The following is a 23,883-nucleotide window of genomic DNA, read 5'->3' on the forward strand; positions in this document are numbered from 1 at the left end:
TCATTGGCACTGGCTTGACTTGAAATGATTAGAAGATCCGGTGAAGGACATAATATGAATTGGTCAGGAGGTCAGTCGACTCAAGAGAAGCATATTTCAAAGATGAGCAAATCAATTGTGTGCACATACTTTGGTCATCAGAGCAAAGGCAAAGGCAGTGGAGTATAATTAATTCAGCTGATATATTCTGTCTTGCCCAAATGAAGCTCTTGGAGATATTTTCAAAGAGCGGTGGGATTCTCCCTGGTGCTTCTCTGTCTAGCCCATTCTCGTGCACCTTATCTGGGACTTCACCTCACACGCAAACAAACGCATGCACACAAGCCACAAAAAACAGACACACGCATACACACGCACGCCACACAAACACACACACACAACACACGTACGCACACACTGCATTGCTTTTATGCCAAAAAAGGCTGATTAATTCAAAGAGACTAGTGTGTTCAGGAAACAGCCACATGTTTTGGAGAACTTTAATAAGCACTTACAATATAGATCAACTATGTTATGCCGTTATCCTCTTCCCACTTTACCGTTTAGCATTTTCAGAAAACCAACCTGTGACAGGGGGAGGATGAAAGGGAAATTAGGCCAAACAAGGGGGCTGGATGTTAGATAGTATTGCAGTGAAACACACTATTTTACATGTCATTTTACATCTATATGATATATATATCCGTCTATCGATCTTTTTTTTCCTGTGCAGGAAGGAGTTTTGTGAGCTGTGCCTGGCGAAAGACAGACAGACAGAGAAGGTGTTTGTCTGTAAGAAATTCCTGAAGAAAGATGGCAGGAAAGTCCGCAAGGCTGCCAAGAACGAGATTATGATCCTGAAAATGTACGTGCTCAGTCGGAAGGTTGACAGATGGAATGGCTACAGTAAGATGCAATACCGAAAGCATTCAGCAAAGGAGAGACATAAATGGATGTGAGAAGATAAGGGGATGTTTCTCTTGTCTCTTGTCTTCTCTTAAAAAATCGCCTTCTATTTCGCTGCAGAAGCTGTGTAGAACTGTTTACTCTCAGATACAACTGAGGTGTCTACTTATAAAGTCTGTCCAGAAGTGATTTCAGCCTCACTGGAACATCTTTTTGTGTGCATGTCCTAACCTTTTACATCAATAGATGGTACACTCTTGGTGTTAGCGGTTTGAAAGATTTGGTCTTTTTTGTTTTTCCAGGGTCAACCACCCAAACATTCTCCAGCTGATAGACACATTCGAGACTCGGAAAGAATACTTTATCATCCAGGAGCTGTAAGTGTTTATTTTACAGACCTTTTCCTTTTTGTGTCTGTTTATGTGTTTGTGTGTGTGTTTGTGTGTTTTGTGTGTGTGTGTGTGTGTGTGTGTGTGTGTGTGAGTGTGTGTGTGTGTGTGTGTGTGTGTGTGTGTGTGCCCGTGTGTCTGTCCACGAGCAAAATAGCTTTTATGTTTAGTACGGTGTGTACAGTATACGTATAAAGTATGTATGCATTTATTATAAATTTTTACCTAGTTCAGGGAATGTTGCTATAACATGAAGGTGCTTATTTCAGATGTAATTGCACGTTGACACGTAATATAAAAGCATGATTGAGTTTTAAAAAACAATAAAGATATACAAACATTTGCACAAGACGGAAAGAGAAAAAGGAGAAAGATGAATTGTAAGATGCACATCCATCAGGTCCCAAGACGGGAACTTGGCTACGACCTCTTATTACTGTGTGCTTTGGTACCCCCCTTAGCAACAGAGGATGATGTTAGTTTTGATGAGATATTTGCTCGTGGTAACACTCCTATCATTGAGTGGCCCTAAAGCACTAATTTGACATATGAGACCTCCACAGGGACCACAGAATCAACGCACGGGTGCTACTGAATCATACCCACTTGTAGACACACAAGTACTCCTTTCACCTTTTGAAATTGTAATTTAAATATCATTTGAATAGCATAACATTGAATGAAAACTAGATAGGAATAAACACACCTCTTTTGGTTTGTGTGTGTCTGTGTCTTTGTGTGCATGCTAGCATTAATCAATATTAAGGCTGACCTAGAAGCATGTGTATGTGTGTTTGTATGTGTTTGTGTGTGTCTTAAATTCTGTGCTTGTGTGTGTGCGTGTGTGTCTTTGATTGTGTGCTTGTGTGTGTGTGTGTGTGTGTGTGTGTGTGTGTGTGTGTGTGCGTGTGCGTGTGCGTGTGCGTGTGTGTGTGTGTGTGTGTGTGTGTGTTATGTAAGGTTTATCAGGCAGTCTAGGCACAGTCAGCAATTTTCTATTATTTCCTTGTTTTTTCACCACACTAGAGCCCCAGGTAGTCTATTTATAGTTTACACAAAATACTGTCTGGGCAAACTGTGAAACAATCCAAAACAAAAAAGAGAAAAATACATCCAGAAGAGCTGACATTCGCACAAGGCCCTTCTGGGATGTCCATTTAAACATTCATCCATCAGCGATATGTCTGCTCTCTCCCTGCTACATGTTGCAACTTCAAATTATAAAAAACAAAATGATAAACTTTAATTAATGCATAAACGTTTAACCTGAATCAAGAATAATTACATACAACAGTATTTATATTTTACACATGTAGATAATAGTATTTTGACACATAACACAACAAGGCCTACCAACTGTACTTCTTGGCACCTAACCTAGAAACCCCTTCTATAAATGGAACTGGACCGTCCTTCCACTGGCTTGGCAGGTCGTAGGACTAAACAGCGCATGTGCAGCAAAGAAAATAAATGACTCCTTTAATAAGCAGTTCATCCAGAAATGTTGGAAAATATATTCCCATAAAATCTTCTATGGAGCCCATGTGTGTCAGTGTGTTCAGTTTCCGTGAAATTCAGTTTCGGAGAAACTTTCGGTGAAAGAGAGAGTGAAGGACCCTGATCCTGTTGCAGGCATTCCCTATTGAATGTAAATGTTAGTGTTTAATATCCTACACTATTGCCCAGGCAATCACTGTCCTGCTCAGGGCAGTGCATGATAATCACTGTAATCTTTTTTCATCTCCCAAAGTGAAATCGGAGTACTACATTTCGCATGTTGAATTGCCCGGCAGGGTCAGATCTGGGCTCAGGGAGACCGGTTACTGGAGTTTGTATGATGAAGTGGCTTTGATAACTGAATGGTAGACCATGTGGTCAGGTGTGCTTCAATGGTATGATTTCATTACCGAAATTGAAATAACAAGAATATTTGTTGTGCTTGTATTGTGTGTGTGTGTGTGTGTGTGTGTGTGTGTGTGTGTGTGTGTGTGTGTGTGTGTGTGTGTGTGTGTGTGTGTGTGTGTGTGTGTGTGTGGGGGGGGGGGGGGGGGGGGGGGGGGGGGTGTATGTGTGTGTGTGTGTGTGTGTGTGTGTGTGTGTGTGTGTGTGTGTGTGTGTGTGTTTAGGGCCACGGGAGGAGATGTTTTCGACTGGATTCTGGATCAAGGAAACTATACAGAGAGGGATGCCTCAAACGTAATCAGACAGGTCCTAGAAGCAGTGGCCTACCTGCACTCTCTAAACATAGTCCACAGGAACCTGAAGGTATGTGTGTGTCTGGCTATCTATCATATGTGTGTGTCCATCTATAATCCATCAACTTTAATATATTTATATACGACATATGCTTCGATATAGTTTTATTATTTATTATTTTAGCCTTTTATTATTGCCTTTTACTATGTAAGTTATGCAGGTATAAGACAAAAATATTCAAAAATCATTTTAGAGATGCCTTCTTCCTGTCTTAGCCCATAAAGCAATTTTGGGTAATTTGTCAACAGCCTCTCTATGGAGACAGGTAAAAGCAATACACAGCTGCCTCAGTTAATTACTTTACTTTTAACATTTTTAACAAGGGAGTAGGTACTGCCATAATGGTCGTAATTTGTTCTCTAGTCTAGTGATACAATGTGTGTAACACACAAACACACACATACACACACACAAACACACACACACATGCGACAAAAACACGTATACACACACACACACACAAAAAACACACACACATACACACACACACACACACACAAACACACACACACACACACACACATCTTCAACCTGTTAGGAGGAACTATCAGGTTTCAACCTCCCCCTACTGGTAGAAAATGGTACCTCCCCTCCTATAACCAGGACTCAACTTTGTTCAATAAAACAATTACATTGCAACTAAATGAAAGTATTATACCAGCACTATAAGTGCAATTAAAATAAGATTGAATCCCTTTGCAAATTGTTCTTGCAAAATCAGCTCAACTGAAACCGGAGGGCTATTATTTATGCACTGTGTATTGGGATATTGGGTGGAAGCATATTTGATTGTGTGTGTGTGTGTGTGCGTGTGTGTGTGTGTTCGTGTGTGTGTGTGTGTGTGAGAGTGTGTGTGTGTGTGTGTGTGTGTGTGTGTATGTGCATTACCTTGTGTTCCAGCTGGAGAACCTGATGTACTACACAGAGAACAACCACAACAAAGTGGTTCTGCGAGACTTCTACCTCTCTAAGTTTGAAAACGGATCCATCACGGAGCCCTGTGGAACGCCAGAATATCTCGGTACAGTCCAATGCCATGCGTATCTCCCCCGCCATCTCCCTCACACTCATTTCTGCTTTATTTCTTTGCCTTGTGCTTTGACTTTTGTTTGGTATTTCATAGCAGAACATCTTCCACTTTTTTATTTTCTTTGAGAGCCCCAGCCGCCAGGACTTTAAAGTTCATCTGTGATGATGTGTCAGATGGTTGCTAGAAAAACTGTCTGGGTGGAGACCGTCAAAAGAGTCACTTGTCCTTACCTCTCACGTCAGTTCCTCCTCCTGTCTGCTGCTTGCCTCGCTGGGAGATTCATGCCAGGCCGAGCTTGGAGTGTTGTGCTGAGTTGGTTTGGACCCAGTTGTCCCCCATTAAGGGCCAGGACATCCATTCACAAGACTGGGCAGAGTCATCGGAAGCATAAATAAGGAATCAGGGCACAGGCCTTGGGCGAGGAGAGATATGGAGGGATTTGGTGTGTGCAGGCTAAATGATGAATTTGGCATATTAGTGTGAGAATGTATTTTTAGCCAAACCCCCCCTGTGTGTGTGTGTGTGTGTGTGTGTGTGTGTGTGTGTGTGTGTGTGTGTGTGTGTGTGTGTGTGTGTGTGTGTGTCGTGTGTCTATGACTCTCTATCTGTCTCGTTCCCTCCCTCCCTCTTTGCATTAGCTCCTGAGGTGGTGGCACGTCACCGGTATGGCCGGCCAGTGGACTGTTGGGCTGTGGGTGTTATTATGTACATACTGTAAGTCAACGTCATTGTACCAACACCAAAGTCTTCCTTGAATTGATCATAAATATGATAGAAAATTCACTTATTTTCATTATTTTTTTTATGATCATTGCTTTATTTCCTGTTACAGCCTATCAGGTAACCCTCCATTTTATGATGAGACAGAAGAGGAAAACACGGATCTACACAACCGCATTATTTTCTGTCGCATTGTTGCTGGCGAGTTTGAGTTTGACACTCCATACTGGGACGACATCTCACCTGCTGGTACGGTCTTTATGCATCGAGCAATAAAAAAACTGACTTCTAAGGAAATACTTGACTTCTACCCTGCCAAGTAGTCGAGGACAATTGAGATGATGTTCATTATTTGCACTAAAGGGACATTTTTGAGTTAAGGGGTTGTTTACTCCATCCTTTGCACTTTATATCACGTTGTACACACTTCCGTAGAGAATTCAAGGGATATTTCTTGTCCGTTGCCTTTAGCTAAAGAACTTGTGTGTCGACTGATGGAGGTGGACCAAATGTTAAGAATCACAGCACAAGACGCACTGTGGCACGAGTGGTGAGCACGCACTCACACACTCATGTATAATAACGCAAACGACTAACACATTTTCCTTTTCAATCAACGTGACCCATTTTTTACTTGAATAATTCTGTGCCCTGTTTGTCAGGATTTCAGGCAACGGGGCTTCGGAGAAGAACCTAAAAGACGGAGTGTGTGCTCAGTTTGAGAAGAACTTTGCCAAAGCTAAGTGGCGGGTGAGAATTCATTTACATTACTCTTCCTCCAGCAGTAAAGGTTGATAATAATAACCAAGAGCATATACAACAGTTGTAGGTGCCCGGGAAAAGAAGAAAGGGTGGGCAATACGAAATTGCAGAGATATATTGATGCTGAGTGTGATGGAAATGTCCCCATTGAAGATAATGATGATTGGTTTATATTTTATCACAGCTATATTCTCTGCTCTTATCCTAATGTGCAATTCAGTACAAAAGCACCTTTTGTATTATGCAGATATTACAAAAGACACATGGAGTTATAGAAAGAGGCTATCATGAATAATGGAGTTTTCGATGATGGATAACGAGGAGTTAACGAGTATGTTAATGATGCTCTAATAGCACACATAACCTTAGTATAATAACATTCTGCTCTCTCCCTCCATGTGGTTCCCAGGAGTTGAAGGTACTGTAGCTCAGTGTGTGAGAGGCTGGGAGGCCAGAGTGCGGGCAGAAACTCACAATCAGCCTAGCATGACTCAATACAGAAATGAAATGCGTAGTACCGCCTAGTTGTCTGGTCAACTAAACAATAGTGACTATAATTTAATGAGAACAGGAAAAAATATATATACATTGAATGCTACCTTTGACAGATGTAGAAATGTATTGATCATGCTGGAGGATGGTGAGGCTCTCTTCATTAGCTCTGGTCCAACCCACTGCTTCTTCAGCCTGTCCCAGAAGAGTCCCATCCACTCTGCCCCCTCTTATCTTCATAAGATAATACTCAGACATTCCGAGTGGCCTTCTTCTCTGTCCCTTCCCTGCTCCTCGTCCGCACTCATCTATTATAATACAATTATCGCAACCAATCGAAAACTGTGAAAACCTTTGGTGAAACCAAAATGGCAATGGTAAACGTAAAGAAAAGGCTATTCATGCCTGATAACTCATTTAAGATCAGTGAAGATGAGGACAATTTGAGTGTCTACCAGCCGAATCAAAGCCACAGTGGACTATTGGGATGCTCTTTTAGAAGCAGTTCTGGCCCTCTGTCATTCCTTTGAATTGGTTTTCCCGTTTCATTGCCCCATACTGTGCCTCAGTGTTCTAGTCAAGTCAAGACATACTTGACACCCTTAAGCATCTATGCAGCCAAGCCATCATGTGGTTGGTGACACAGGTAAGTGTAGACATGGCTTTCCTGAGTCCATGGGAGCTGCTATCTGGATCTTCCCTTACCCTCTGATATGGTCCAGGCAGCTGAGAAAGAATGGTTCTGTGGGTGGTTTTATACCAAAACTCGTACGCCTATGCCCCTTGAATTGTGTAGCTGTCAGATCCCTCTATAAGAGACGCCTCACGATCTACACCATGCCTAATCATGGTGCCTGGACAGATGTATTTTGTCAAATGCTTGTCTTAAGCGCTTCTCTGTGTTGCTTCGCTAAAAGCAACCAAGGAACTGAAAGTAGCTTTTTGTGCTAGCTGTTTATTAATAAGTCACTGTTTATGATAACCATCTCTTCCTCTGATAGTTGTGGTCTCTCTCTCTCTCTCTCTTTCTCTCCACCTCTGCAGAAAGCCATTCGCGTCACCACCTTCATGCAACGGCTGAGAAACACGGAATCAGTGGTTGACAGTTCAGCAGAGGGGCAGGTAGGGGAGGAAAAGGGGGAAGCAGATGGAGAGGGGGAGCCGCAGGGCAGCAGGGGGGAGAACCAGGGAAAGGGGGAGAGTGAAGACGACGTGACAACCAGTAGTGTTTCTTTAGAAGTAACTGTTGAAAATTCAACGTTGAGTATGGCCCAGGGGGAGGGCAGCACGCTTGATGACCCAACAAGCATGAGTGTAGGTCCATCTTTGGACATTTCGCAATCAGACACAGAGGAAAGTTTTGTGCAGTCTAGTCAGCTGAACTCTACTCCGAAACCTAAAGAGGTGGGAGCGAATAACGTCGGGCCAAATAAAGAAGCTGATGATGGAAGCAGGAGAATTGCCGCCAATGTGAGCCTAAATAAACAGGCTGCCGATCTCAAGCCAGCCTCAGTGTCGACTACTGACCCCTCGTCAACAGCCAATGCAGAAAAGATCCACAAAACGGCCTCCCCTGGCACTAGCAGCAAAGGGAAGATCGCTGCTACACTCCATGGCAATACTAGCACCCCTGCAGATGCTGGTGCACCCGAGAGGACTCCTGCAGTGCAGGGGGAAGCCAAAGCGGAGAGCGATGGGAGTTGGTGTCAGACTCAACTCCCAGAAGCAATGGCAATCGCTGTTGGCTCTGTCGTGCCAGGGGTGGAGGCTGCAGTGAGTGGGGATGTAGTCGCAGGGGAGAGGTTAAGGAGCGATACAAGTCCCATGGTCAGGAGGGACAGGGATGCTAGGAAAACCGACAGATATAGTGAGTATCACCTGGAAGGCACTGGCCCAACACCGGGTCATGGTTCTTACACAACAGGCACTTCAGCTAGTCTGGGCCGCCACTCACCCCTTTACCATCCAGATGTTGGCACGGTGGGGCTAGGGATGTCGGGGGCCTACGGGAACCCCTACAGCTCCCTGTATGCAAGCGGAGGAGTGGGACTGTACGGGACGGGGCTGGACCACGGAGGCCGAGGACTCACCGGGACGGGGAGCAGCAGCAGCTCCACCAGCGACTGGCAGATGGACAGCGTGATCGAGCAGATCGAGAAGCAAATGGCCGCCGTGCTGGAGAAGATCGAGGGAGACATGCCGTCGTTACTCGAGCAAATCAGTGACTGCCCCGCCGAGCCGCCGCGCGCACGGAGCGTGCACGCCTCCCCGGCGACCTCTCGCGCACGGACCTCCGCCGCCGCCGCCCAGTCGACCACCCCTCCACCTCTGCCCACCTCTCCCAGGCCCCCGCTGCCTTCTCTCCCTCACCTCACCATCCCTCCTCCGTCCTACCCTCCTCCCTTCCCGCCCACGCAGGCTTCAGGCCAGGGTGGCGGGGAGCTGGAGGAAAGAGACGGGCAAAGGGCGGCTGCTCGCTCCAGCCAGTCTCCCAGAGCCATGCCTATGGGCAAGGGACTATGAAGAGAGCACAGGCCGTGAGCGACACACGCCATCATGAACATTGGATCTATTGACACTTCCTCATTCACAATAGCATTTATGTAAACCCATTTATCTGACTCTCGAGGAAAGGTTAGCCATGGAATACTGTTTGATTTGTTTGCGGGCTATTATTGTTTCTAAAGAAAATACACATTATGCCGGTCATTAGCTCTTTACTGCATTGAATTGCTCTCTCGGCCAGAGGGTGGATAAATAAAAAGCATTGTGTCCATAACAGAGTTATGATTATAAGGATTATTAGACAATTGCAACATGCATAACTATGCTGTAGGTTACTTTATATACATATAAGAGAAAGGCAATCCCTACACCTGCAGACATTTTAAAAGCGGCATGGTATACATATACGAGAATATAAAGTAATACAAGGTATAAACCCTATTATTACCAACAGGTATTTTTGTACTTAACAAGGTGAAAAACCAAACAGAAAATATATTATAACTTGCTTTGTCCCTTACAAACTGTAAATAACTAAATATTTTTTCCTGCTATATCACTCTTGACTTTTCATGGCCAAACTATGTGTTTATCTGAATTACGCAAATCACCTGTCTCTTACGTTTCTCCTTTTTAAAGTTTATGTAGCCATTTCCTAGCTCTACCACGAAACCATGAGCTTTGAATCAATAGACTACCTGTACATAATTATGGAGGATTTCAGCTGATCAATTGAGCTTTTGTGCTTATTGAGCTTTTGACAGTCATCCTTTTGTATGAAGTTTAATTTCTTGCCGCAAAAAAAAAGTTAAATGCTTTGTATGATTAACATAAATTATATATATATATACATATTTACACATAATCCACACTGGAAACAGCCATTCCATTGTTTTTTTTTCTTCAGGCCATCTACTATACAATTCCTCATAGCATTTGGTGTGCATTACTTTGTTTCGTTGATACTATTGGCTTATGTTACCTGGACTGTGCAATGTTCCCCCTAAAAGCTTTAAAACGTGTTGTCTTTCTAAAATTCTTTCTCTTTTGATATGTAACATATGATTACTCATGGTTTCTTCTTCAAACGTATGTGGCTCCTCTTTTCCTGTGTCGCTGTATTTGTGATGTCTTTCAATTAAAGTTTCAAAAGTGTTGGTTTACTTTGGACAATTATTATTTGCCTTGGCATTCAAAGTTAATCCATAATTCAAATCGGCAGATATAATCACAACGGCGTAAACGATTTTGCCGTTGTGGCTACGGGTTATGCCTAGCCTACATGTCCCATCTGTCCATGCGTATTGGACTGGCCTATTAATATCTACGTGTGGGGTTCGCTTTTATTGAAATATATTTTGCTATCCAATATTATATCCCCATGCAGGTATGGTAAAAATGAATACAACTTTAAAAATTATAATGTATCCTTGTTAAAACGTACACTTGTAAATCCTCTATAGCTAAATATGAATCATTTACATGTTTAGCGGCACCCCTGACCTAGACGTCGGTTGATCCATCGCCGTGCACATGTTGCTGCTTTGCTTTGCTATCAACTGAAATTTTGGTCCTGAGACGCTCGTGCTGGAACAGCCGGGCAGGCACTCGTCCAGAAGCTCACGGAGAGTCACTCAGATCCCGCCACCCTGTCAGACTTCTGGGGAAATCTGTAGAGTTGTCACATTTGTTGTCAGATTTCTTGTTTCAATACAAAGCGTATTTTTTGATACTCCCTATCAGGCCGAGTAAGATCGGATGTGGTAAGTTCTGCACACTTGTGAACGCAAACGTATCGCTGTTGGTAGCTTCAGCTACATTGCTAAGGTTAGCTCGCCTGCTAACGGGATGGCAGAGAAAATGCTGGGTTGGTTCTGTAGCTCTTCAGCTAAGCTACATGGGCTAATAACTACGCAATCGTGAAGACAACGAGACTAGGTGGTTAATTCATGGCAGCGAGCGTTTCTAACGGCCGGGAATGTGTGTCCTGCATCATACCTCCTTGACTAAACCCTCCGCTCGGCTGGGAGTACTGTTTAGTACTGGTTTGCGATATGGATGTGCACAGTAGAGGAACCTTAGTCCATTCAGTGACCAACAACGCACTTTGGGACTATAGCTTCTTAAAACCAAACGTTGGAGATAAGGCCGTCAATAACTTAACTTGCTGACCATATTTAAACTTGGCCATGGTGCACTTTAGCAAGTCCACTGTGACCACAGTCATTGTGGTCCATTTGTGTTAACTGATGGAGCTGTTTACTATTGTTGGCCAGTTATTGTATGCCAATAATGGCAAACGTATCACTTTCTGGGCATATTTGAAAGCATGCTGTGATTTATGGAGAGGTGGATGCTGGGTTCCCCTAACATGTGCACAAGAGAACAAGCGGCCCGTTTCCTTGGGCCTTTGTCATTTGCTAGACACCCCCTCCCCCAACACTCCTCCTGCTGCAGGAATGCTCACCCCTAACCTAATATGTCTGGGTCTATAATGTTAACGTCATCATGGTATGTTACAGTGGCATCTGCTGATCTGTGTATATGGTGGTATCTTGGGCTTTTTGAATGTGTATACATGGATGTGAACGTATTGCACATCTCTGGTCGACATTATGGTGGGATAACAATTAAGCAGGTGCTACACGCATGGTCTGATTCAGCTTCATATATATTAAATGGCAAGTTGACCCAAGTCTGAAAGACGCCATGTGGCTTTAGTCTGCAAAGGGGTTGACAATCTCCCTGACACAAAGATGCTGCGTTTAACCTTTCGTGTTACATAAAACCATCGCCAGTTGCTTTGCAGCGGTGTCTTCAGCATTAGGGTTTCAAAATTGACACAGCACTGGTACAACATGGATTATAACTTTTTTTTGTAATGCAGAGCGGTCCATCAGAACCGGTGTTTTTTGTATTACCGTTAGATAATTTCTCTACTTCATTGTTGAGCTACGGTGCCCAGGAAGCTTTGGTGCCACACATTTTCTGCGAGAGGCGGGATATACACACACTATGGCTCACAGGCCAATGAGAAAGGAGCGGGCACAGCAGCTTCCCTTGCTGGTGCACATCTCAGCTTCTGCGTCACAGCCTCCGCCCCTAGGCTCCGCCCCTTCTCTATCTGCCATTTTGGTTTTGTTCCCTTCTGCCGTCGCAAAGCCAACAACACGATTACACAGGACTCGGCGAGACGACATAGTGACTCGACAAGATAGCGAAGACTATTTGCCCCGTTACGTTTTTTAATTTCCCGAGCTGCGCCATCATCATCCTCTTCATCTGTTGTTGACGCCATAAGCAGAGCGAGGTGGTTTGGTTTGAGAAGGGCCAGGGAAGGATTATTGGTAAGAAACCGATCAATGGGAAGCGGGTGCAATGCTAGTCAATCGTTTGCGAAGATGGCTCGTTCAAATTCATAATTTCGGTTTGATTTGGACCGATCAGACGTACGACATTATGAATGTTTATATTGGCCAGTAGTCGTGTTTTCGTGATGATCATGACGACGGTGTTTTGTATCGCAGCGTGCAGCCACTAGCTAGCCAGTGAAGTTGTGTTCCGCACTGGATGAGGCCTGGACCCGCTGGGGGAGAAGCTGTCAGGCTGCTGGGTTTCTGCTCCTAAGTTATTAATGCTCCGATCGGTTCCAAAAGTGATCCATTGCTAAATCACTTGTGTTACCGTGGTTAACGACCTGCTACGTCCATGTAGGGATCTGAAATAACGGCTGACAGTAGCTACTTTTTAATATATATATATATCAAAATTGGTTAACAGCAGCAAATCAAGTTTGTTGAGTGAATTTTATATATTTATTGAATTTCTGCGTTTTCGAAGCCTACATCAGTGAAATGTACTTTCGGTTCTATAACGGGATCAAATGTAATCTTTGTTTCGTTTATAAATAGCCTGACTTCTTCCGATTTAAGTTTCATTTAAGTTACTACGGACGAGTTCTTGTGGATTAATCTGATTTTCAAGGCGGAGGAAACCGCAGAGGATACCAGATTTTATGTTATTTTGACTACATTTTCTGGAATGAGCGTCATGTCGAATTGTTTGGCCATAAAAATAAATGTATATCTTTTTGTTAGTTGTGCTTATAGTTCTGGTGGCTTTGACGGGTCATTGCGTCTACACCTGCCAGTCATTGAAGTGTTGCTGCCTTTACCGCAGTGAAGTTTTAATGATTCAGCTGTTTTGTGGAAACTGGGTAGGCGGTCCTTGTATGTCATAAACAATACCGGTACACAGACAAGCAACTCTGTCCGATAATGAAAGGACTGATAATGCTGCTATTCATGGCTCTTCCCAGGGCTCAGTTCGTTTTCTACTAGATTTGTGCTTGGCTTAGAGCCATCCCAGCTGCTGCCCTGAAAATCCCTTCACCAACATGAAAAGGATGAAGTAGAATTTAGCTCTTCAGCTTCTTAATGCAATTTATTACTTGGAATGCAAAACAATTACTTCAACATCTCGTCTGAAATCACACAATTTGAAGTCTTCAATTATCTCATTGTAAAACTAGCTAATGCATAATAATTTGGTGGCCTTTGTTGCCACCTAAATACATTTATCTGATGTTACCCATCTATTTTGTTTGGGTAAAAGCTATTGATATAATACGTCAACATAGGAACTGTCCAGTGCTGAGGTGCGTCAGTGGAGGTTAATTGCAATTAATTTGGAACGGACGCTAACTCTGGCTTGTGCACCGCAGATGTCCAGCTCGCCGCTGTCCAAGAAGCGTCGCTTGTCAGGAACGGAGACGAAGACGGAATCCAACTGCTCCTCCTCAAACTCTAAAACGGAACTGTCCCACACACCTGCCAACGTAAGTGTGACACCCGCAAGCATAGTCAACACACTCTTAAACTGGTACACTTAACTAACAAGCCTCCTCTGTTGTCCATCTGCAGGGAATGGCTAAGAATGGCAATGATGCTGAGATCGATGAAGGGCTGTACTCCAGACAACTGTAAGTCTGTCACTGCAAACCACACCCAACACAAAGGTTATTTGTCTTCCTGGTGAAAAGACTGAGTTGATTGAAATACTTTTGCCATGTCTCACACTTTGTGTTCCCGTGTAGCTATGTTCTGGGCCATGAGGCCATGAAGCGCATGCAGAACGCCAAGGTGCTCATCTCTGGCATGAGAGGCCTTGGAGTGGAGATTGCCAAGAATGTTATTCTGGGAGGAGTCAAAAGTGTCGCCGTGCACGATCAGGGTTTGGCTGAATGGAGAGACCTCTCCTCACAGGTGTGTATCCATTTTTGTCTTGCAAATCATTTTATCGGCCTGGATTACATTTTAAGTGATAGAAGCTGCCCTTACTGGCCGGCAATGACCTACATTCATCAGCGGGTTGCTTGTCCCAGGGCCACATGATGATGATAGAACCAAGATCTTGAGGGAGAACGCCAAGCTCTATTTTGACCCCTTCTAAACTAAGTTGAGTTAAGGCTGCTGCATTTTAGCCTAATTAAATTGGTTGGTAATTGGTGTGCAGTGTAGTAGACGGGTTGTGATGGCAAAGCAATATTTGTATAATGTCATTCACGTTCTGTATTTCTGGTATGGCTTTGTTTTTGGTGTGCGGTAGTTCTACCTGCGGGAGGCGGATCTGGGGAAGAACAGGGCTGAGGTGAGCCAGCCCCGTCTGGCAGAGCTCAACAGCTATGTCCCTGTGGTCGCCTACACAGGAACCCTCACCAATGACTACCTGAGTCAATTTGAGGTACTTAGTTTTCGTATAACGGCAACACTGCGTTTTCCTTTGGTCCCACGATCAAAGACCCTTCTTTGAATGCAATGTCACTTTCATCTTAGGTGGTGGTGTTGACCAACTCCCCACTTGAGGAGCAGCTTCAGGTGGGAGAGTACTGTCACAGCAAAGGCGTCAAGTTGGTCATCGCAGACACACGGGGCCTGTTTGGGTAAGCCTTCTGCGCCTTCCCCCAGTGTCAGCCGACATCCTCTGTCGAAGCATCCGTCTACCTCTTCCAACCCTGTCTGTAAACCATCTGGTGTGTGTGCTTTGTCTTGCAGTCAGTTGTTCTGCGACTTTGGGGATGACATGGTGGTCTTTGACACCAACGGAGAGCAGCCTCTGAGTGCCATGATCTCCATGATAACCAAGGTGGGTCCCTCCGCTCGCTATGCCGGTCTGCAGTGCTCTCGTGAGCTTCTGAAGGAGCCGATTGAGACGAATGTGTGTATTCTTTTGCAGGACGCTGCCGCTGTGGTCACCTGCCTTGACGAAGCCCGTCACGGCTTTGAAAGCGGGGACTTCGTCACCTTCACCGAGGTCCAGGGTATGACGGAGCTCAACGCTTGCACGCCCGTTGAAATCAAGGTTCTTGGTACGTGAGTTGTGTTCACTTAGTTGCTGCGTGTGCTGATGTATCATTGGATTCATTCATTATTAAAATGACCGACTTGTGTTCGACAGGCCCCTACACGTTCAGCATCTGCGACACCACCGGCTTCTCTGACTACGAGAGAGGAGGGATTGTGTCCCAGGTCAAGATGCCAAAGAAGATCTCCTTTGTAAGTGACTCACTTAATATTTCAAGTCGACATGGCACAATGACATGATGGTGACTTTCAAAAAACTGAGCAAATCCTTGTTCCTTCGCAGAAATCCTTCCCTTCCTCCTTGGCTGAGCCAGAGTTGATGATAACAGACTTCGCCAAGTTTGAACGTCCAGGACAGCTCCATGTCGGCTACCAGGCTATCCATGCTTACCAGAAGAAACACAGCAGCCTGCCCAAGCCTTGGTGCCGGGTGAGCGTCCACTCTGCAGCTGCTGACTCCATGATTGCAATCCATGTTGGCCACTGCAGTGTAGTTTGTACTATTGTAACATGCTGACCTTCTTGTTTGGGTTTCCAGGCTGATGCTGACGAGATCGTAGCTATGGCTAAGGAGGTGAACTCTTCTCTGACTGGTTCAGCAAAGGTGGAGGAGCTGGATGAACCGCTTATCAAGAAACTGGCATTCGTCGCTGCTGGCGACCTTGCACCCATTAATGCATTCATTGGTGGGCTGGCTGCACAGGAAGTCATGAAGGTAATTCTTAAAACTGAAAAAGGACAGTACACCAGATCCAGGCGATGGGAGTGTGTAAAATGCATTCCCCCCTAAAGTTCAAGTCAATACTTCAGTCCTCCCTAATCAGTCAGGTTGTTTCAGAGTATTGCTGTCTGCATGTCAGGACATGTCTTGTGGTTGCATTGTCCTTGTAACTGTTCCTAACTTATGTGGTTATGTCCCTTTATTGTTCAGGCATGCACTGGAAAGTTCATGCCCATTATGCAGTGGCTTTACTTTGATGCACTGGAGTGCCTGGCGGAAGAGGAAGGAGTGTTGCTCTCAGAGGAAGAGTGCGCACCTGTAAGTGCCAATATAAACATACACTCCATTTATCTCACCAATAAATCAGTGATCGAAACTGCAGCTCACCTCTCCTTATCTCTCCCCCCCCTCCCCCAGAGGAACAGTCGTTACGATGGGCAGATTGCAGTGTTTGGCACCAAGCTGCAGGACGAGCTTGCCAAGCAGCGCTATTTCCTTGTGAGTCAGCCCGTCGTGAGGTTATCAGAGAAGTTTGCTTGGATCTTGTTGCTGGGTGTGCTATACTCTGTTCTGGAAGGATCGGATAGAAATAGAAATCCCCAGCTGAATAATCTGGTATTTAAAAATTTGTAAAAAATGGAAAATGCCCGTAACCATTGAAGAACCTCTTAAATGGTAAAGTAATGTTGTAAATGTACCCGTTTCATCTGGAAAGCAACCAAGACGCACTAACCCTAATTTTAAAACGCAATGCTACCAAATAGAAAAAATGAAACTGTAAACAATCTATTATGAATTCATTGACGCTTAGTTTTCTTCTGTCCGACTCAATTGTCTTAATAAATCTGTTGTTAAAATGTCAACGTTCGACCCAAAATGTGACCGTCAGGTGGGAGCAGGTGCAATTGGCTGCGAGCTGATGAAGAACTTTGCCATGATGGGGTTGGCCAGTAAAGGAGGCGAGGTCATCGTGACAGACATGGACACCATTGAGAAATCCAACCTCAACAGACAGTTCCTCTTCAGGCCTTGTGATGTCACGGTCAGTATTTCAAACCGGTTTTCTTGACGATGAAAAGCAGACTCCAGGATATTGTAAATGTTGAGCACAATGCTAAGAGCCTGAGCTGCACTGCTGGGATATTATTCTCTGGGTTGAAATACATTGAACCTCCAGTTTCCTATTTGTATTATTCAAGTGCATCTGAAGCGACTGCAGTTGAAGCATTGTTCAGGAGCCATATAATGTACTAAAACAAATGGCTGGGTGTGGGCTGTTGTAGTCAAGCAGGAGTAACTCTCCTGCTTGATGGACTATCTGTTTGGCTAGCAGGTGCAATGCTGTGAAAGTACGCTCAGGAAATGAGCCGGAAAGCAGTTGTAAAAGCCACCTGGAGGATCTAGGGCTGTAGCACAAACCTCAAAGCATTTATTGTCTGTCTTGATTGTCTTTTCATTTTGTCAAGCTTTTTGATACATTAACTCTGAGAAGGGTCATTACATAAAAAATGTCCTGTAATGGTGTTTTCAGTTAATTTGGCTTTTATTTTAAATTCATGCAGAATATTTTTTAGATCAAAACATTTTAGACCTTCCAGTGACGTTGTATTTTGGGCTGTGCAGAAAATGAAGAGTGAGACTGCGGCGGCGGCGGTGAAGCTCATGAACCCCTCCTTCAACATCACGGGCCACCAGAATCGCGTGGGCCCCGACACAGAGCGGGTCTACGACGACGACTTCTTTGAGAGCCTCCACGGGGTGGCCAATGCACTGGACAACGTTGACGCACGTAAGGGAGTGCTCCTCAATGCTATGCATTCTGTTTTATAGGGTGACCTGCATGTATTCACCTGACTGGGGTGGTGCGTCATCAAGACCCTGCCCTTATTCTGATTCATATTCAAGGACTTTATTTACTTTGTTAAGTATAAAATTGGTTCCCCTTTTGGTAAATTCCCCTTTTGGCTCTCTGTCTGTAGGTATGTATATGGACCGGCGCTGCGTGTACTACCGCAAGCCCCTGCTGGAGTCAGGTACTCTGGGCACCAAGGGCAACGTGCAGGTGGTCATCCCCTTCCTCACAGAATCATACAGCTCCAGCCAGGACCCTCCAGAGAAGTCCATCCCCATCTGCACCCTCAAGAACTTCCCCAACGCCATCGAACACACACTACAGGTCAGTAGTCCAGACGCAGGTGTTAGCACACAGTACTCGCTTTGAGAACGTGCAGGGAGCAAGTCCTTCAAAGGGGTCGTGTTTTAGCGCTCTTTATTTTGGTACCATACGTTCTCTTTATGTGAGATACACCCTGAAGCTGTGTTTGCACTGCTGTCTAACTTGTGTCCTCTCTCCCTGTTTAGTGGGCACGCGATGAGTTTGAGGGACTATTCAAACAACCTTCAGAGAACGCAATGCAGTATCTCACGTGAGTCGTCCGTCCCCCCCCCGATGACTTTGGGTGTTGGGAACTATGATGGGATGGACATTGCACTCCACGGTAGAGTGGTCGCCAAAGCCCAGCAAACCCCCCTTTGACCTGTCATTACTAGACTGTGGCCACTAGTGGAGAGCTTGTTGCAATGTTTTACTTTGTTGCCAAGCAACACTTGCTGAGCAATAGACCCTAGGTGTGGTTTCCATTTTGCCCAAACATTTGGTCTGAAAAAAGAATGTTCTGTCATCCACTTTGAAATGGCTTTGCAATATACAAGAGAAGTCTGAATTGATGAGCTGCAACAAGATTGAATCTTGTGTACTTGGGTGTGTGCTCGTTTATATTTGACGTTTGTATTTTGCATGAGGTAGATTCTAATCTGTCGCTGTACAATGAAAATGGATGGACAGAGGATTTTCTTTTTTCACAGGCAGGGCGACGATTAGCAACAGTTTCCGTCATTGAAGGAAATAATTCAGAAGCCTTGGCAGGAATTCTCAGTGTAGACCAATAGAGGACTTGTCCACCCACCCTGTCAGGGCTTCAACAAAAGAGTATTTGGCTGCTGGTCCTTCAACTCTACAAAAATGCGATGGCAAAGACTGCTGAACAGTTGTGTCTGACACAACACATACTCGAATTTAATAAATGTAATATCGTTTCACACCTGCCCAAAATGTATGTGGATGTGAGGTAATTCTTTCCGGTGTCCGTAAAACATAAATAAAGAAGAAATGCTTTAAAATAAACAATGTTACCATTTAATGTTGTTTGGAGGAAGTCGGCAGCTCTCGCGTAAATTTTTTGTCCGAATCTGACTCTAACCAATTGCATCAGTATTTTCATGTTCTTGCAAAGAACGTGCCATTTACGGGGAAAAAAGGCGTAATCTGTTCGGGTTCCAACTAATTCAAAAGATGGTGCCAACAGTATATGGTATTAGTCTTGATCTATGAATTAATTAGGATTGAAAGTGCAGCATGTATTTTAAAGCAATATCGTTTTTCTCAGGAAGTGATTTTTGTTTTGCAAGCGGATATCACCAAATTAAAATCTCTGTGACCATCTGCCGCTCCGAAGACTTTTTCCATCAAAGTATCAAGTCGTCGCCCGGTTGGGACCATGTGTTTTTGGCCCGCAAGGCATTTTACTCACGTTCTGTGTGGATCAAGACATGACATGGCCCACGGCTTGACTCAGCATCCGTCCACTACATCAATGTGGGTGATATGCTTCTTCTCCTCACAGAGACCCCAAGTTCATGGAGCGTACGCTGAAGCTTCCAGGAGCTCAGCCCCTGGAGGTGCTGGAGGCGGTCTACAAGACCCTGGTAACGGACTGCCCCCACAGCTGGGTGGAATGTGTGACCTGGGCCCGCAGCCACTGGCAGTGCCAGTACAGCAACAACATCCGCCAGCTGCTGCACAACTTCCCCCCGGAGCAGGTACGCCCAGCGCCCGCCCCATCGCTCCACTTCAAAGAGAGTCCAAACACGGTTTTAACGCTGCGTGTTTACTTGTAGATGGCATCAAAATTGATGCAGAGCTGTCTCTTTGATTTTACAGCTGACCAGCTCTGGCGCCCCCTTCTGGTCTGGCCCTAAAAGGTGTCCCCACGGCTTAGAATTCAGCACTGACAACGTGAGTTTCCTTGACATCTGTGCATGACTTTCAGGACGCATCGGCCCTCTTTTTCCATAGTCACCTGCGTGGCATTTCTACAGCGTTAACTTTTGATCACATTTTTAAACCCTTCCAGGAACTCCACATGGACTACGTCATGGCCGGCGCCAACCTGTACGCCCAGACGTACGGCATGCCCGGGAGCACGGACCGCGCCGCCCTGGCCAAGATCCTGCAGGAGATCAACATCCCTGTCTTCACTCCCCGCTCCGGGGTGAAGATCCACGTGTCGGACACGGAGATGCACAGCGCCCACGGCTCCGTTGGTGAGGCCTTTCTCTGAACAGCACAGACACATCAGGGTTCTCGGCCCGGTTAAAAGGGGTGCTGGTGGTCTCACATTGGGTCCACTGGGAGTAATCCGTCACTACTCTTAATTATTCTGTGTTTGTGTGCACAGATGACTCGAGACTGGAGGAGCTTAAGACGCTGCTCCCCAATTTGGAGTCTACCAACAAGTTTAAGTTGAACGCCATTGAGTTCGAGAAGGTAACGCCATTACCCACTGACTCATTGTACACACGACTGAGTTATTGTGTTCCAACACCCTGCCCATTTAAAGAGTAAATGGTAATTGAATTGTTTTTCTTCTGTGGGCTTCAGGATGACGACTCTAACTTCCACATGGACTTCATCGTGGCCGCCTCCAACCTCAGAGCGGAGAACTACGACATCCCACCTGCGGACAGACACAAGGTCGGGCCACGTGATCTTTGTTAGGCCCTAAACCAGCTCGTACTGTGTGGTCTTAAGATGCAGGTGTTTTGAATACAACTGTACCTTGGCTACAAAAGGCCTCTTGAATAGATAAGTAGCATCCATAAGTCCAACCCTTTGTCACCGGTATGGATCCTTACTACAGCTGCTAATTTAGGCACTTTAGAGCGTTGTGCTATAGGTCAGATCAATGGCGGAGTATTCGTAGTGATGAGGCCTTTTTCATTTGAGCTATGGCCGGTGTTGTGCTAATTTGATCAGTCTATGATCAATCAGGTGGCTCGGGCGGAGCCACCTGTGGTATAATTAATTGAAACCCCACTTCTCTCTCCTGGGGTGTAACTTAACCAAACGCCTGTCCCTCCTCTCCAGAGCAAGCTGATCGCTGGTAAGATCATCCCGGCCATCGCCACCACCACGGGCTCCGTGGTGGGCCTGGTGTGTCTGGAGCTCATCAAGATCGTCCAGGGACACACCAAGCTGGAGTCGTTCAAGAACGGCTTCATGAACCTGGCCCTGCCCTTCTTCGCCTTCTCTGAGCCCATCGCTGCCCCCAGTCATAAGGTAGGGGTTGTTACTCTTGTGCGCCGTTGCTTATGGTATTTTAAATATGGCCATCAAACTTGTCTGGCAAACGAGGCTGGCTATTTAAATGACTTAAACGTTGGATTCTTAAATGTTTTTTTTATGGGGAAACTTCAGTCTTAAATACCTGATGGTATGTTTTGTGTAATTGAAAGTCAAAGCAAAGAGCTTTGTAGCATTTGGTAAAATGGATGGATCGATCTCCTGTGATGAATCAAGCCATGCTAATACTGATGCAGTTGGCGGGCCAGTGTGCCTGCCTGCTGTAAGTGAGTTCAAATGAACTTCTCACGCTGATGGTTTCAGTGTGGGCTGAGGAGAAGACTCGTATCTAGGTCTGTCGTTCACCACACAGGATGGACTAATGGAACACTAACCTCCTTTCTCGCCCCTGCTCTGATGCAGTATTACGAAATCGACTGGACGTTGTGGGATCGCTTCGAGGTGAAGGGAATCCAGCCCAACGGCGAGGAGATGACCCTTCGGCAGTTCATCGACTACTTTAAGGTACTCCCCCCCCCCCCCCCCCCCCCCCCCCCCGCGCCTCACCATGTCCCTGTCGTGTTTTGTGTTGCCTTGTTGCGTTGTGTAACCCCGCGTCTTCCTTGTGTGCAGAACGAGCACAAGCTGGAGATCACCATGCTGTCTCAGGGCGTGTCCATGCTGTACTCCTTCTTCATGCCCGCTGCCAAACTCCGGGAGCGACTGGAACTACCGTAAGTGTCCCCTCTTGGTTTTGACGTGGCGACGTCTGACTCACGGGCACAGTTTAAAAACCGAGAAGCGGAACTCGCCCGGCGGTCACGTTGGCAAAGTGTCTGCTCAATGGACTCGTGGGCAGTGTGGACCCTTGTTATTTACTAACTTTGGTTTCCTCAGGATGACCGAGATCGTGACTAAGGTGTCAAAGAAGAAGCTGGGCAAGCACGTGAAGGCCCTGGTGTTCGAGCTGTGTTGCAACGACGAGACGGACGACGACGTGGAAGTGCCCTATGTCAGATACACCATCCGCTGAGACGCATGAACACACATACACGCACACACACACACACACATACACACACACTGGGGGAGAGATGCAGGGTGGAGGGTGGGTACAGCCATGGGTTTTGGGGAGGGGCAGTCTGAAGTCGTTTCGGCCCCATGGGATCAATCAGTTCTCCCTGAGGCCTGTGGTTGTAGCCCGGTGCCCGTTTGTACATAAGCTCCGCTGAGCTGACCTTTCAAAGGCTGTACCTGTCCGCACGTTGGGGAGACAGTGCACGGCTGTGTAGACCGGAGTGTTGTTAGAGGTGGGGAGGAAAGGGAAGCCTGTTTACCGGCCCTCTAGTGAATCTCTACCAGAAACATATTCCCACCCAGTTTGACAATTCTGCGCCTTAGTGTTTGCCTTCCCTTTGTGCCTCACAGCCCGGCTACTGTCTCTCTAACCTCCCCGAGCTTCTCTCTCCCACCTAGGCCTCGGTAACTTCAACAGGGCACCCCCTTTTTATCTCCTCCAACCCTATCTTATCTAGACCTACGTTGCGGCTTTTTTCCACAAACACAAGTCATGGAAGTTATACAAGTTTCTCATCTCAAATAATGGTAAAAGGCAATTAAGATTTATTTTCATTATCGTTTGTTTTTTACTAACCTGAAATTTGGACCTTCCTTCTAATTGAGATTGCAAATTGGAATTGTTAGATGATATGCAAATGAGATGTCGCTGACGGTATAATAATCGAGTGGCTGCGCCAGGACAAGGGCCCTAGCTGACGTGAACCAGACCCCCTCCCCCGTCTGTCTCTGTCAGGTCACCTGCGCACCGGCTTGCAGAAAGGCACTTGCACATGACTTGAGTTTCCACTTATCTTTATTTTCCATGTGGTGTTTATTTTTCTATTTTATTTGGAGGCAGAATTGTGGTGCACAAACCTAGTAGATCACAAACTGTCTTCTTTCTACTTTGTTAAACTCCAGATGATATTACAGTGTAAGAGCAAGGCAATGAGTTGTATCCTGGAATGGGAGCACTTCATGTGATAGTGAATAAACATGTTAAAGATGTTTCCGTGTTTGTCTTCATTTTGCAGATTTATTACTAAAACCTATTTCTCTCAAAGTGTGGTTTGAAATGTGTGGGTTGTGTTCTATTGAAATTAAGATTAAGCCACATTTCACCTCCCGAAAATGTAGACTTGGCAGACTTGGCAAAACATGTAAGGTTTTAATTCACAATCAAAACTCTCAATCTTTTACACTCGGTTTCCCTGTCCCTTACTTCAGTTCTGAGCATAAGGCTTTATTTGAAGGGGGAGGGCTCGGGGGGTGGCGGGGGCGAAGAATCACTTCCTCTATTT

At 45.5% G+C, this 23,883-nt stretch overlaps 2 protein-coding genes across 3 annotated transcripts in view; both read left to right on the forward strand.

The window, feature by feature from the left end:
- The window catches only part of camkvl (CaM kinase-like vesicle-associated, like), a gene marked incomplete at its 3' end in the record, with an annotated part of 9,214 nt that extends 157 nt beyond the window's left edge, over window positions 1-9,057 (forward strand). The window contains exons 2-11 of the mRNA XM_079742354.1: window positions 713-844; window positions 1,188-1,262; window positions 3,401-3,539; window positions 4,431-4,551; window positions 5,199-5,274; window positions 5,393-5,529; window positions 5,752-5,830; window positions 5,943-6,030; window positions 7,579-7,686; window positions 8,038-9,057. Of these exons, the coding sequence (XP_079598480.1) occupies window positions 713-844; window positions 1,188-1,262; window positions 3,401-3,539; window positions 4,431-4,551; window positions 5,199-5,274; window positions 5,393-5,529; window positions 5,752-5,830; window positions 5,943-6,030; window positions 7,579-7,686; window positions 8,038-9,057 (1,975 nt within the window). The remainder of the gene's footprint in view (window positions 1-712; window positions 845-1,187; window positions 1,263-3,400; window positions 3,540-4,430; window positions 4,552-5,198; window positions 5,275-5,392; window positions 5,530-5,751; window positions 5,831-5,942; window positions 6,031-7,578; window positions 7,687-8,037) is intronic.
- A 1,564-nt stretch (window positions 9,058-10,621) lies between these two features.
- uba1 (ubiquitin-like modifier activating enzyme 1) lies at window positions 10,622-23,590 on the forward strand. Of its 2 annotated transcripts, none has more exons than XM_079740791.1 (26): window positions 10,622-10,802; window positions 13,763-13,876; window positions 13,962-14,020; window positions 14,135-14,303; window positions 14,647-14,781; window positions 14,874-14,980; window positions 15,093-15,183; window positions 15,274-15,406; window positions 15,496-15,593; window positions 15,685-15,831; window positions 15,940-16,116; window positions 16,333-16,440; window positions 16,540-16,620; window positions 17,012-17,164; window positions 17,746-17,911; window positions 18,102-18,298; window positions 18,484-18,548; window positions 19,806-20,001; window positions 20,123-20,197; window positions 20,316-20,505; window positions 20,640-20,728; window positions 20,843-20,935; window positions 21,329-21,520; window positions 21,947-22,048; window positions 22,157-22,257; window positions 22,421-23,590. In XM_079740791.1, exons 2-26 carry the CDS (start codon window positions 13,763-13,765, stop codon window positions 22,554-22,556), a joined length of 3,174 nt encoding a protein of 1,057 aa, XP_079596917.1. In that variant the 5' UTR covers window positions 10,622-10,802; the 3' UTR covers window positions 22,557-23,590. The 2 variants fall into 2 exon arrangements, with proteins under 2 accessions (XP_079596917.1, XP_079596916.1); XM_079740790.1 differs by lacking the exon at window positions 10,622-10,802 and adding an exon at window positions 12,201-12,386.
- Window positions 23,591-23,883: the final 293 nt, after the last annotated feature.

This window comes from Pollachius pollachius (assembly GCF_949987615.1).
Source record: "Pollachius pollachius genome assembly, chromosome: 8".
Classification (NCBI taxonomy): Eukaryota; Metazoa; Chordata; class Actinopteri; order Gadiformes; family Gadidae; genus Pollachius; species Pollachius pollachius.